Source organism: Diplotaxodon limnothrissa, linkage group LG8 (assembly GCF_057381915.1).
Source record: "Diplotaxodon limnothrissa isolate DT_005_m linkage group LG8, D_limnothrissa_male_GT1.1, whole genome shotgun sequence".
Classification (NCBI taxonomy): domain Eukaryota; kingdom Metazoa; phylum Chordata; class Actinopteri; order Cichliformes; family Cichlidae; genus Diplotaxodon; species Diplotaxodon limnothrissa.
The window spans coordinates 20,441,102-20,455,815 of record NC_140603.1 but is presented as its reverse complement, the minus strand read 5'-3'; the positions used below and the strand labels follow the sequence as shown (position 1 = coordinate 20,455,815).

The 14,714-nt window shown below is 44.2% G+C and overlaps 1 protein-coding gene across 1 annotated transcript; it reads left to right on the top strand.

The window, feature by feature from the left end:
- The first annotated feature begins 11,930 nt into the window (after positions 1-11,930).
- Positions 11,931-14,409, top strand: LOC146626815 (zinc finger protein 503-like). The gene is made up of 2 exons (XM_085360813.1): positions 11,931-12,370; positions 12,854-14,409. The coding sequence occupies exons 1-2, from the start codon at positions 12,116-12,118 to the stop codon at positions 14,291-14,293; spliced, it is 1,695 nt and encodes a 564-aa protein (XP_085216939.1). The 5' UTR covers positions 11,931-12,115; the 3' UTR covers positions 14,294-14,409.
- Positions 14,410-14,714: the final 305 nt, after the last annotated feature.

Sequence of the window (14,714 nt, the reverse complement as noted above, 5' to 3'; positions counted from 1 at the left end):
AGTTGAGCAACTTTCTGCTGTTGCTTGACCATTTTGTTAGTCGAAATCCGCCTTTTGCCAACATGTTCCTCAAGTCAGAACACAGGGTGATTGCTGCGTCTTCCTCTGCAATTGACTTAAGACAGTCGTCCACATAAAAAATTTTCTTGACTGTCCTTGCAGCTTCTTGACCAAATTCCCTTTCGAAATCAGTAGCGCATTTCTGAAGTGCAAAAGATGCAACACTTGGCGAAGAGGTGGCACCAAAGATGTGGACCAACATTTTGTGTTCTGCAAGCTTCTCCTTGTAATTCCCATCAGACCACCAAAGAAACCTGAGGAGATCTGTATCTTCCTTGCTGACTCTGACCTGGTGGAACATGGCCTCCACGTCAGCCATTACTGCCACAGTCTCCTGTCGAAACCTCAGGAGGACTCCCACCAGTGAACTTGTCAAATCCGGTCCCTGCAAGAGATGCTGGTTCAGCGATGTTCCTTGAAAGCTTGCCCCACAGTCGAAGACAACACGTAACTTTTGCTTGACTGGATGTCTCACTCCATGATGAGGCAAATACCATGTTCGTCCCTCCAGTGACTTACATTCAGCATCGTTCAGTTTGATCGCGTAACCCTTTTTTAGGATATCATCCATATGTGCAACATATTCCTCGTAAAACTTGACATCTCTGGTGAATCTTTTCTGTAAGTTCAGCGCACGTTGCACTGCGACTTCTCTGTTGCTTGGCAAGCACAGCGCCTTGCTTCTCACTGGAAGACAAATACTATAATGGCCATCCTCCAGTTTTGCAGACTGAGACACCATGTTCAGAAACTGACGATCTTCCTTGGACATTTCAAGATTTTCGTCTTGTCCCGCATCAGGAAAGTCCTGCTTAAACTGTAGCTGCCAGAGCTCTTCCAACCTGGCTACTGATATCCTATTCACAGTCACTTGTGCCAATCTGTTTCTCCCACTCATGTCGCCTCCACTCCTAAGTGGTCCATTTACTGTCCAACCTAATATTGTTCTCACTGCGTAGGGTCCATTGTCCACGCTGTTTACCACCTTAAGCGGTTCCATGGCTTTGGGAACATTCACTCCTATGAGTAATCCAACATCCGCTTGGATAGTGGGAAGTTTCACTTCCGTCAGGTGTGACCACCTGTCAACATCCTCCTGGCATGGGATATTGTTTTTACTTACAGGAATGTGGTCTTGTGCATACACCTCTGAAAGTTTAATAAACTGGCTACCATCCAGACTACTGACTTCCAGTCCAGTCACAATGCAGGTGTTCACAACAGATTCATTTCCCATCGTTCGGAGTGAAATTTTCGTAATTCGTCCGTTAAGGTTCAGTTGTTTTATCAGTGACTCTGTCACAAAGGTGGCCGAGCTGCCTTGATCCAAGAATGCATATGTTGTTACTGTCTTGGTTCCTTTCTGGGCCTTGACACGTACTGGAACGATTGGAAGAATACAATCTTCCTTACCGGCCCCAGTCATGCTGAAAGTTGCTGTTGTTTGTACAAGAGCACTTGATACGAACTGTTGAACCGCCCCCCTTGCTGTTTCTTCTTGTGAGTCCCTATTGGTGATGTGCAGCAGGGTAGGATGCAGTCGAGAGCATTCTTGACAATGGAGCTTGTCTTTGCAACTGCTACTCATGTGACCATGTTTCAAACAGGCAAAACACAGTCCTAAGCTCCTTAAAAACTCAATCTTGTCCTTATGAGGCTTGTCCTTGAGCTTTCTGCAGATTTGGAGGTTGTGTTGCTCTCCCTTGCAATAAACACAAGGCTTGCTGCTTGAATCCACTGGGACAGTCCGTGGTTTTGATGCCACTTGTTTGGCACTTTCTGTCTTGTTTTCCATTTGAGGGTCAGTGATTGCTGTTGTAAACACTTTCTTTGGTTTGAATGCCTCTGCATATTGTGGCTTTGCTCTTTGCCTGAATGAGTCCTTCACACCTGTTGTAGTTTCCCTTATATTTCCATAAAGTGGGTGTAGCACGTACCTAACTTGCTGATTGATAAAGTTGACAAAATCCTTAAACTTGACTCTTTTCTTCGTTTTGTCTTGCAGGTCACAAGCATATTTTCGCCACGATTCTTTAAGTTTGTAAGGAAGCTTGTTAGCTAATGCCCTTAGGTTAGACGTATTATCCAAGTCTTCCATGTAGTTAACATCTGTCATTGCATTGTAGCAGCCGGTAAGAAACAATGCAAAGGACTGTAGTGCAGTGCCGTCTTCTGGCTTAATTGTCTGCCAATCCAAGGCCTCCTTTATGTAGGCTTCAGCTATCTTAAAGTCATCTCCAAAAAACTCTTTGAGCACTTGTTTCGCCTTTGTATAACCCACTGAAGGTTCCATGTGGATGCAACTTTTAACCAACTCGTGGGGTTGTCCACTCGTGTACTGCAGCAAATACTGTAGACGATCACGATTATTATCAGTGCGGTTTTCAATTCCATGTTCAATGGAACCGATAAAAGAGTTGTATTCAAGTGGATCTCCGTTGAAAGTTGGAATGGAGATGTCAGGTAATAGAGAAGCTTTGTGATTCTTTACCAGGTACTCAGTGACATTAACTTGCTGAGAAATGGCTTGACACAAACTATCGAGCACAGGTTCACCAGCCCTTTCAGGGCTTGGCGCAGGCACTGTCCTTTCTTGCATTGGTGTCTGCACATCGTCGTCATCGTAGGGTGCAGATGAGACGTATTGCGATGTTGGGTGGAATGTGGTTTTAGTCTCAGTTTTGCCATTCTGATCATCATCTGCAAAAATGCTCATGTCTGGCTGTGTATCTTCATATTTTTGCAAAACTTCCAGTTTTGCATCTGACTCAGCAAGGGCAGTCTGCATAGCATGCATTTCCTTTTTAGCCTTTATTGTAGCCTCTCTTTGTTTTTCTTCCGCCTGCAATTGAGCTTCTTTTCCTTTCATTTCTGCATACCAATCCGCTTCTTCCTTTTCTATTGCCAAACTCTTCTCCAGAGCTGCAGCCTTTGCTTTTAATGCAGCACGCTCCATTTCTACCTTTAATCTAATAGATGAAGATGTAGAGGAAATGCTTCCACGTTGTGATCCAGATCTACTGGAGCGTTTGCTTGCCGACTTTGATGACGTGGACCTATTATCTGCCTGCTTTCCTGTGTCGTCCTCTCTGTTCTGTTCAGAGCGTTTCATGACTTCATTCATCCACCCTTCACATTTCCAAAAGAAATCATTCAGGGACTTGTTCTTTGGATCAAACCAACTATTTTGATCTTCCAAAAATTCATCTTCACTCATAAGTTGTTGCAGTTCAGAATTTAGGCTAGCAAAGTCTTGCTGCAAAGAGCTAAAGTCAACTCGTAATTTATTTTTAACGAGGTCAACATTTGCATCATCTTCCATTAATTGCTCAATTTCTTTTTTCATGCCTGTTAATTGAGAGAGCTTATGTCTACGTGTGTTGACATTTCTAGTCTTGCAGTCTTCCATAGCCTTCTCAGTCATTTTTACAATCCTTTTTCCACTGTTTTGTTCATCCATGGGCAGCAAAATTCCAAACTCAATCAATACACATGCACCTCAGCAAATTGAAAAAGGGCAAGGCAATTTAAAACTTACGGTTTTCCATCTTCAGTTTTTCCTCGGTTCGGTATTTCCTTCTTACTTTATAATCAGGTGTTTTCAAACTCCATTAATCTGTGAAGAGCTGGTTTTTTGACTAATGTAGGTTTCCTTCGAATGGAGCCTTAGCTTGACGCTCCGCTTAGTCCCTCTTTCCATATCCAAAAAACCAAAAAACAAAACAACAGTCCTTGATAGTTTCTCAATATTTACTTTGAAAGTCCAAACAGGTACACAGCAACAGAATTCCAAATTACGAAAACTTATAAAGTTCAATTCAAAATGGATGAAGAGAGATTGCGAGGTCAAAAAACCATGTGGCTCCACTCTCCTCTCGCCCAACTTCCTGTTTTTTCTGCACTATCAAAATAAAAGCATACATTTCAAATTAAACTGCATGTAGGCTTCTACATGGGTTGTTCCTGAACATCCTTACCAAATTCCTGTCATCTGAGGGTGACAACCTGGGTCTTCTTTCAGACACTGAAAAAGTGGCAACATATCTGCCTAACTCAGACTTATGATGATTAACAGTTCTTTGAAATGATCTTTGAATCTGCAGTTATTTAGAAGTGACTCCAAGAGACCTTCCCGACTCATGTAAATCTACAAGTCTCCTTCTTAGATCTTTACTGAGTTCCTTTGACTTGTTCTCAGTATTGGTCAATCCAATGACTTCTGTCAAACAAATCTTTTTTTACCCAGCAAAGCTGTAGTCAATCAAGTTAACTAATGAGAAGTTAATAGGCCTCGGCCTTGTCAAGATAAAAGCCACTGTAGAAACTCTAAAGTCATTAAAGATATGTGCTGTACAATGATTCCACCTGAAAAAAGAGCAGTTCAAAGAAATTGTTCAAACCCAAAAGCTTGACATGCCCATGATGGATGTATGTAAACCTCTAACCACAACTGTACAAAGTTAGTGTAGTTTAATTGAGTTCATATACACTCAAAAATATAAACGCAACACCTTTGTTACTGCTCCCATTCCCCATGGGATGGACGTAGAGACCTAAAATTCATTCCAGATACACAATATAACCATCCCTCCCAAACAGTGGTCACAAATCAGTCCAAATGTGTGGTAGTGGGCACATCTGCTATATTGAGATAATCCATCCCACCTCACAGGTGTGCCACATCAGGATGCTGATCTGACATCATGAGTAGTGCACAGGTGTACTTCAGACTGCCCACAACAAAAGGCCACCCTGGAATGTGCAGTTTTTTGTGCTATTGGGTGTCTGGGGACCCAGAACCGGTCAGTATCTGGTGTGACCACCATTTGCCTCATGCAGTGCAACACATCGTCGCATGGAGTCTATCAGATTGTCAATTGTGGCCTGTGGAATGTTGGTCCACTCCACTTCAATGGCTGTGCGAGGTTGTTGGATATTCGTGGGAACTGGTACACGCTGTCGTATACGCCGGTCAAGCACATCCCGAACATGCTCAATGGGTGACATGTCCGGTGAGTATGCTGGCCATGCAAGAACTGGGACATTCTCAGCTGCCATCTGCCCTGAACAATGTGAACCATGATTCATCCGTGAAGCGCACACCTCTCCAACGTGCCAGACGCCATCAAATGTGAGCAGTTGCCCACACAAGTCTGTTACGGCGACGAGCTGGAGTCAGCTCAAGACCCCGATGAGGACGACGGGCATGCAGTTGAGCGTCCCTGAGACGGTTTCTGACAGTTTGTGCAGAAATTGTTTGGTTGTGCAAACCAATTGTTCCAGCAGCTGTCTGGGTGGCTGGTCTCAGACGATCTTGGAGGTGAACCTGCTGGATGTGGAGGTCCTGGGCTGGTGTGGTTACACGAGGTCTGCGGTTGTGAGGCCGGTTGGATGTGCTGCCATATTCTCTGAAACGCCTGTGGAGACGGCTTATGGTTGAGAAATGAACATTCAATGCACGGGCGACAGATCTGGTTGACATTCCTGCTGTCAGCATGCCAATTGCACGCTCCCTCATTGCTTGTGGCATCTGTGGCATTTTGCTGTGAGACAAAACTGCACATTCCAGGGTGGCCTTTTGTTGTGGGCAGTCTGAGGTACACCTGTGCACTACTCATGATGTCAGATCAGCATCCTGATGTGGCACACCTGTGAGGTGGGATGGATTATCTCAATATGGCAGATGTGCCCACTACCACACATTTGGACTGATTTGTGACCACTGTTTGGGAGGGATGGTTATATTGTGTATCTGGAATGAATTTTAGGTCTCTACGTCCATCCCATGGGGAATGGGAGCAGTAACAAAGGTGTTGCGTTTATATTTTTGTTGAGTGTAGAAATATAGCAGATATTTGTCTGTGAATCCAGTATGCTCAAACTAGACTCGAACTCTCAATGCAACCGTTTCCAGTTTATGTTGCATTTGAGAAAGTGTAATGTTGTACATAACTGGTAAAAACGGCTCTGAATAGTCGCCTTCCAGAAAAATTTCAAGAATAAATACAATGTGGAGAAACAAAATGCCAAAATTTTAGACTGATGATTTTAAATAAGCTTCAAATGAAGGCTGGTGGCTCATGATAGGTTTCGATGTTCAACATAACAAATCTAATTTACCAGAAAGCATCTTTTTGAAACCACGCCAACCTTATTTAGCTATTCCAAAACCCGATGCCAGATGTCTAAATAATTTCACCAGATCAACCCAAATTTCCCCTCTCAAAAGATAAGAAAGTGTTCTGAGTGACATTTCAACAGGCTGTTCCCAACTTCCAGCAAGATTGAACTTGCCTGAAGACAATGACAAGCTCCTCTCTGTCTGATGTCACTTCCCATTTCCAGGCCGACTGCTATCTGCTACTGGCTTCTGCCAATAATAGCTCATCAAAACAACACAACCCTTCTTGGCACCAAAATAAAGGCTGCGGTCCGCGTCTGTGCCACTCGGTTGTCAATTAAGACTCCTCTTCACACTGACACTTGTGACTTAAAAGAAACAGTCGAGAATGTGATGAATTTGAGCCGACAGATGAGAAGGCAGTGCGCTGCGTTGCAGTACCATAGTGCGCTTGAGATATGGATAACAACTGACACAACTGGCAGGTCTTATGAAGTTTGATTTCATTTGTCAGGCTTGCTTGCTCCCTCACTTTTCAATCATCGTGGTAATAGCTCATTCTGATCGCCTGAAGACACTCACTCTCACTTCCATTTAAAATGCAAAGACATAAATATAGTAGGTGCCGCTATGGGCTGCACATCAAGATGGCATTTGTTGTATCCGAGATTCTGTAAATTCATATGTTTAAATGCGTGTAATATAGGTATCAGCGAGGATACTGAACCAGGTTTTGGGTGGTTACAAAGGTGTCGTGATCTCTAGAAGTGACAAGGTTTTGCAAAAGAAATAAATAAAAATGAAAATACATATCACATAAACCATAAATGACAAGGAAATAACCATCAACCTTGGTATTTGATCGCTAAGTAGACAAATGGAGCAGTAAGTGTCCAAGCCTGTCTCGGCGAATACCTTGCATGCTTGTCTCGAGCCGACCACATGACGCTAATTCCTGACTGAAGCGCTCCTCCTGTGCAGCCCTAATCCTGCCTGTGAAATGTGACAAGATCATTCTTAAGGCCTACTTTAGTCTGAATAATCTGCCCATCACAGACATTCATCCCAACCTGCACAGTGCCTCCAGCATCATAACACGCTACCTGTATGTTTTCACCATGACTTAGGCGCCATAAATTAAATCTACACGAGCAAAATGTCGGTGTATGTCCATGTGGACATTTTACATTGATTGCACTGCAAACATTATGAACAGTGTCCAGAAGATTTACTGCAAATGATCAATTAATTGCGTCAAAACACAACAGGAATTCTTAAGTCATGATAAACAATTCATTAAGCTCTTTTTTGGTTTGTTTGTTTGTTTTATATCCTTGCAAATGCATTAATATCTTGATTTTTGGAAATGGTGATCCAACAAACAAGAAATTCGTCAAAATAAATAAGCCCGACCAAGTTGCGTGCCATAATCTCACGAGTGCTTTCCTTGTTTTCTTACAGCTAATAAAGTACAGTACAGTGGATCTCACAGGCGCTTCTTGAAGTTTCCACAAAGTTCTGTACCAATAATATGGCAGCTGTCAGATTGAATTGAGCGACTGGTTCCCGACGCTAACGTGAAGGTTAGGTGAAGTTAACTCTTCTTTACAGCATGACTACAAGCTGCCAGGAGCCTCACCTTCCCGATGGCAAGTGGACGACAGCATATAATCTCCACGGGCTTTACTTTCTACTCCTGACCAGCTTTAACTAATTGAGAAGACAAAGTGAAAAAGACCCTTCACTGCCACGATCTTGGCTGCACCTCAACTTTTCTAACTCTCTCAGTCATGCTGCGCTCCTGTCATCTGACTTCCGGCGAGACGGCATAAGTTCTTCGTGTCAGCTCCGAGTTGAGAGCTTGCAAATGAAGTCAACGCTGCAGTATTTGACACTCAGATTGGGGCGTGTGTGTGGGTGGGTGGGGGCGAGGAAAATATCTTGGGTGTAGTCAAGGGGAATGGGTATGACTTCTAAGTATCTGAAATGTCCTGTCTTAAACACATAATATCCGTAATACTTCCTGACACATTCGCCTATAACCTCTTATTCTGTGCCAGCTTCTGTGGGTCCCTTTTTTCTCTCTCTGGGCGTAGAAGAAAAGCAGTCTATTTTCTTGTCATATTTGCTTGAAAGGGGACTCTCAACTTGGAGTCTAATTTCCTGCACTTTAAAGACAGTCCACATGCAAGGTGCATTACCATGCTATCAAGGTGATGGGAGCAATTTCAAACTGTCAGTCAGTCATGGAAATATCAGAGAGACTTAATGTCTAGTGCAACCTGTCAAAGGCTCCTGTGAAGAGGTGGAGAGCATAATCTGAGTTTTATTCACTCAGTACCATTTACTTGTCAGTGTGGCTCTCTGTTTCACTCTAGATGGTAGCTCATAAGGAGATGGGGATATAATATGCCCATATGTATAGAAATATATATGTATAGAAAGTGGGAGAGAGCTACTTAAATGAAGAGGTCACTATGGCAGGTTTAAAAATGTATAAGAAGACCAAAGACAAAGAAGGAAAATGTAGAGCTGCTGCATATCAACAGAGAGCACTTATGTACCAAGTACCATAGCTTCAGCCCGAGTATAAAACTGCTCCATCTCGTATGATCTTACAGCGCTTGCTTCGCAGACAGCAGTTAGTTAAGGCTGTTAATTTCCCGATAGACGCACCACTCTGGGTGACACACTGGGGCTGTACTTAACCATTATTAATGTGACAGGCCTCACTGCAAAGCAAATCAATTAAACAGGAGCAATCACCATAGTCTGGATAACGGCCCTTTTAAGGCTGTTTTCATGTGACAAGGAGGTCCTCGATCCAGGCCTCTGCGCCGAGACCTGACAGGTCAAGAAAGCGGCATGAAACAATAGCACCTTCTAACCATCATCTCCCCTTTTTACCTGTCAGATCCAGTCGGCCTGTCTGGCTGCTGACGCGGCGTGCCCTGCGCTGCCTGCCACAAGGTGAATTTTCATGTCATGTCGGGGGAATTTCTTATTCCATTTGCTCGACATTATAATGCCGCATTTATCGACCATATCCTCTTTTTGAAAGCTATATGTCAGGGCGCCTGAGTTTTTGTCATTTTTTTCCAACAGATTCAGTTACTTGTCCCTCGTAATTAGCTCAATGTACACGTGCAAGCATAAAGGGAGCGTAATATCAAAAGTGGAGCACGCACTTACTTTAGCGCTTTTCGGGCGATTCTTTCGCTTGTGATCTCTGAAGTGTCTGAAAGGGTGGAAGGAAAGCTGCTTTCAAAAAAACACCACTTTTTACACTTACTCACGATGTTGGTTGTCATTCCATTTTTTTTTATAAAAAGACAAAAAATTATATAAAACCAGCTGAAATATATTACAAGCATGCTTTTGTCTAATCAACCCTGTTGTGGAGACTATCCATCAGCCCGCAAAACTGAATTATGCAATACCCATTATATAATTATACATTATACAATACAGTCATGATAGAAGCTCCTGACAGGGTGACCCTAATTGCCATTGTTTTCCATTTTTAATAATCCCCAGAGATAAATTGTCAAGTCGCCTCCAGTGCTTCAGCACAGAAAAACCACCACCTGAAAATAAAACGAAGACTAAAAGCTAAACTAAAAACACAAAAAGTGCCACAAAGAGGACAGAGGAAAGTCTTCACCTCTGATCTCGCTTATTTTACTTCCACATGAATCCTCAATAAAAAATATTTTGATGGGCAAAATGTAGAACCGAATAAAAATTGTCAAAGCGATGTGAAAGATGCATTTCTTTGTATTTTCTTTGCCCATTAAGGCAAAAGATAAGCGTGGTTAACAGAACAGAACTCAGAAAAATAGAAAAGCTGTTTCTAAGGATCATTACTGAATGTGTGTTTTTAAAACACATGGATTAAATATCTAATTTCAGATGATAAATTAGGGCTATGTTTTTGGATATTTTTAATAAAGGCCAGAGAAGATGCTTTAATGAAGAAATGGATGCAAAAAGAACTGGGTGAATTAAACCTGATTTCTTTCTTTTTTTTTATTTGCAGAACTTAAAGTTCAGACATTTTTGCTGAATTCATTATTAAATGTGAGCTGGAGGGAACTTTTGTAGAAGAAAACGTGAATTAATCCTTTAAAAAAATAAACAAACCCTTAATATTTAATAGTAAAGCCCAGAGATGTGCTTTCTTTCGGTGTAATCACCAACTAGAGGTACCCAGCCCTGCTTGTAAACGTTTGTATTTGCATGGATTCCGGGTGATTCATAAATGTGTCCTTGTGTGAAATACTAGCGGGAGATTTCAAGCTTTCTGTTTCAAAGTAATGAATTGCGGCGACGGAAAAAAAAGTGAAGCCATTTAAGGATAAAGCCGAGAATTTGGTGTCTGCCGCTGCGAGCCATCCATCACGTCCACAATAAAGGAGCTTTTGCCTGACGGTCGAAATTTATGGTCGCCCTTCTCTGCCCTAATAACTCAAAGCGCTGTGTCAGAGCCTGACAGCCGTTGCCGAAAACAGCACCCCTTTTATCAATCAAAAAACACTTGCATATGTTTAACTTTCGCCTGATCAGCAAGACATTTATAGGCTATTGAGTAATAAGATAAGTGGGTCTATTTCGATGGGAAGAAATGTGGACGGTTTAATGATTAATGGCAGCCACAAGAGAGTTTTTTTAAGCGCTCTTGGAACAAAAAAGAAGGATTTTTGGCATGAGTGCGGAGGAAATGTGGAGGTGTATTTTTTAATTTCCTACACCCAGAAAAAAATATATAATAATGATAATCACTTGGAAAAATTACATGCTATTAAATCAGTGTCTGTAGCAGAATTACAGCGCCATATAAAAATACCTTGGAGCTTATCTCCAATTAAACAAATTGCTGTTTTTAGTTTGACCAGACCAGGCGGTGTAAAGCGGCCCTGTGCGGTGATGGAGCGGTTAGGGGAGATAATACAACACGTATTATCTGCCCTTCTCGTGGATTCACTTTACAGCTTTTGACCTGAGCATGGCTGAGAAGAGGCAAAAAATAAATAAATAAATAAAATAAATCTGCAGACAGTTGACTGGCAGGACAGGGAACTGACAGATGACAGGCTGTGATTGAGGGAGAAAGTTGCCGAACATGTGAAACATGGCGATAGATGTCGCACACTGTAGGCAGGGGATGTGACCTTACAAGTCCCTCGCTTGATTACTTTTTATTGTTTTGAGTAACTGGGTCCAAAGACCGTCTCCTTTATTAACTGCAGTCTAGTTATGCAAAGAAGATGCAGATTTTAAAGCAGATTTTAGCCGCAGGCGATAGTTTGTCCACTCCTACTCTCTTCTTTTAGGGGAAATAAATGTCGGCTGTACAAACGTTTCAAAACAAATCTTTTCATAATCTTTGTCATCTTTATTCCCTGGTTCCCCCCCCCCCCCCCCCCCAAAAAAAAAAACCCCCACACAGGATGCAGGTGCAGCGCATGCGTCAAAGTGCCAATTACGCAAAAGGCGCGTGTAAAGTCTGGAAATTAAAAGCGCTCGGAGTGGGTGAAATATGAAACAGACACCCGTGTGAGCAGGAAACGTCACATTACCTCGACCCTCTGATCACATCGGCATCTCTTTTTGATTGGGGGGCTGCACGGGCAGCAATCCGCGGACTGATTCAGATGCTGCTAGTGAGGAGGCGGAGTGATCCCTCCTGCCCGCAACCCACGTAAACCGTGCCCGCTCTCGGACCCACAGCCACAGTGTTAGAGCGACGCCGGAGATGAAGCAACGAGGCTGAGAAGCGCACGGATTCTGCTCACACACTCCGCGTCTCTTCCGAGGATTTAACTGTGATTTTCTTTTATTTCTGGCAGCGGCTCCAACCGTCAGACGTTTTGAGTGCTGGCTTGCTTAACCCTACCCATGGCATTTTTCAACCATTTATAGGAGAATTGGGTCATGATCACATCGCCCACGGTCTCTGTCCTGAGAAATAGCACAAATCTAGCGTGGGAGAGCGGCTCCTCGGGGGAGAAGGGAGCAGTGAAGATAAGCCAACTATCCGTCCACAACTCCGTCTCTCCCGCAGACCCTACTCGACAAGCCAGTCGTCTTCCCATAAAGGTTTTGAAAATGCTTACGGCACGGGCAGGACACATTTTACACCCGGAGTACCTACAGCCGTTACCGTCCACTCCTGTCAGTCCCATCGAGGTAAGCGCTACAGCGGTTAAAATAAAACACGTTGTTTTTATTCGCTTATTCTCAAACTACTGCGTGTTCACTCCGAAATTGCAGGACACCAGAGCTCCCGACACGACACGAGTGGACAAACTGTGGTCAAGATTTGTATTTAGGCTATGTGTTGAAATACAGTAATAAACTGTACTCTCGATGTTCTACTCACTTCAGACTTTAACGACCCTTTTATGCAAACTGATGCCAATATTTTGAATGTCATTCCGTCGTGTTGTACAATCTTATCTTCCACCTAATGTAGATCAGCTACGTGTGTGCGCCTTCCTCCTTTACATACCTATTATGCTGAGTTGTTTTGAGTTTCATCCCGAGATAACTTTATGCGCAGTGCGTAAAATGCGCGAAACGGACATATGTGACTATTTATCGCAAAATATTACATGTACGTGTGAGTGTTTTCCTGAAATTTTTAACGTTGTGTTTGTTTCAAATTCTCAGCTGGATGCCAAGAAGAGTCCGCTGGCCCTTCTGGCCCAAACGTGCTCTCAGATCGGCAAACCGGATCCGCCGTCCTCCTCCAAGCTGTCCTCTGTAACCTCCAATGGATCTAGCGACAAGGAGGCCAAATCCGGCCCGCTGAAGATGAGCGACATCGGAGCCGACGACAAATCGAGCTTCAAACCTTACTCAAAATCATCAGAGAAGAAGGACTCGAGCAGCAGCCTCAGTGGAGATAAAAACAGTTTCCGAGTGCCTAGCGCCACCTGCCAGCCGTTCACCCCCAGGACAGGCAGCCCCGGCTCCTGCACCTCCGTTTCTCCTCTGCCATCTGAAGGCAAAGCGGGGGACAAGGAGGAAAAGAAGGAGTCTGATAGCAATAAAAGCACTATGACGGAGAGCAACGGCAGCCACGGGATAAGTGGGATTACCTCTGACGGCAACCAGCAACAAGAAAACACATCTGGATCCAAGGCTGTTACATCAGACTCCATATCTGTAACCTCGTCATCATCATCCGTCCTCGGCTCCGGGCTGGTGGCCCCTGTCTCCCCCTATAAGCCCGGTCATACAGTTTTTCCTTTACCACCTGCTGGTATTTCCTATCCTGGAAGTTTAGCCGGTGCATATGCGGGTTATCCGCAGCCGTTTCTCCCTCATGGAATGACCCTTGACCCCACCAAATCCAGCAGCCAGCTTTTAAGCGCACAGTTTGCTGCTGCCAGCTCGCTGGGATGCAGCAAAGCGGGAACGAGCCCCTTAGCTGGAGCATCCCCACCGTCTCTAATGTCTGCTAGTCTGTGTCGAGACCCCTACTGCCTGAGTTACCACTGCACGAGCCATTTGTCCGGCGCAGCCAGCGCTAACTGCGCACATGACTCTGCGGCAGCTGCGGCAGCTGCCTCGGCGCTCAAGTCTGGATACCCGCTCATGTACCCGACGCACCCGTTACACGGCGTGCATTCCACGGCCCCTTCTTTCAGCGGACATCCCTTATATCCTTACGGGTTTATGCTGCCCAACGACCCCCTGCCGCACGTGTGCAACTGGGTGTCGGCGAACGGACCTTGCGATAAGCGCTTTTCATCCTCCGAGGAGCTCCTCAGCCACTTGCGGACTCACACGGCCTTTGCCGGCACGGAGAAGTTGATATCTGGGTACCCGGGGTCGTCTTCTCTTGCTAACGCTGCTGCTGCTGCTGCTATGGCTTGTCACATGCACATGCCTCCAAACGGAAGCCCGAGCAGCCCGAGCACGCTGGCCCTCAGGGGCCCTCACCACCCCCTCGGACTCAGCAGTCGCTACCACCCGTATTCAAAGAGCCCCCTGCCCACTCCCGGGGCCCCGGTGCCCGTGCCCGCGGCTACCGGACCATATTACTCCCCGTACGCCTTGTATGGACAAAGACTGACGACAGCATCGGCCTTAGGATATCAGTAGTGACAGAGAATTACACATTTATAAAGGAGATTTAGGCCCAATGAGTTTTATATTGTACTTAATGCAGGGATTGGATCCAGGTGGGGATCAGTGTATTTATTTGCGATAGCTTCAAGCGTGACTAAAATAAAAAATAATTATAATATAAAATTTCAAAAGACTCAATGTGCATTATTTTTACACAGGAGAAAAGCGTCTTTGCAAGTTAAATAAAGTTAGGACCCTTTTTCTTTCTTTTGAGTAATGTGGAGTTTATTGTTTATTTGATTTATTGTGACTGGTGGGGTTTTGTAAAGCAAAAAGTTATTTTAAAATGTGCCTTACTCAGAGGGATTAGGGGGCTGCCAGAGCTGAGTGCGTGACGGAGTGATGGACGTGGAAAATCAATCAGAGCAGTTTCTTACAGAACTGCCATCGATTT

Excerpts from the sequence above, each read along its gene's own strand:
- LOC146626815 (XM_085360813.1), top strand. The coding sequence starts at position 12,116 with ATGATCACATCGCCCACGGTCTCTGTCCTGAGAAATAGCACAAATCTA. Across the intron at positions 12,371-12,853 it reads CTCCTGTCAGTCCCATCGAG|CTGGATGCCAAGAAGAGTCC; the intron begins GTAAGCGCTACA and ends TCAAATTCTCAG.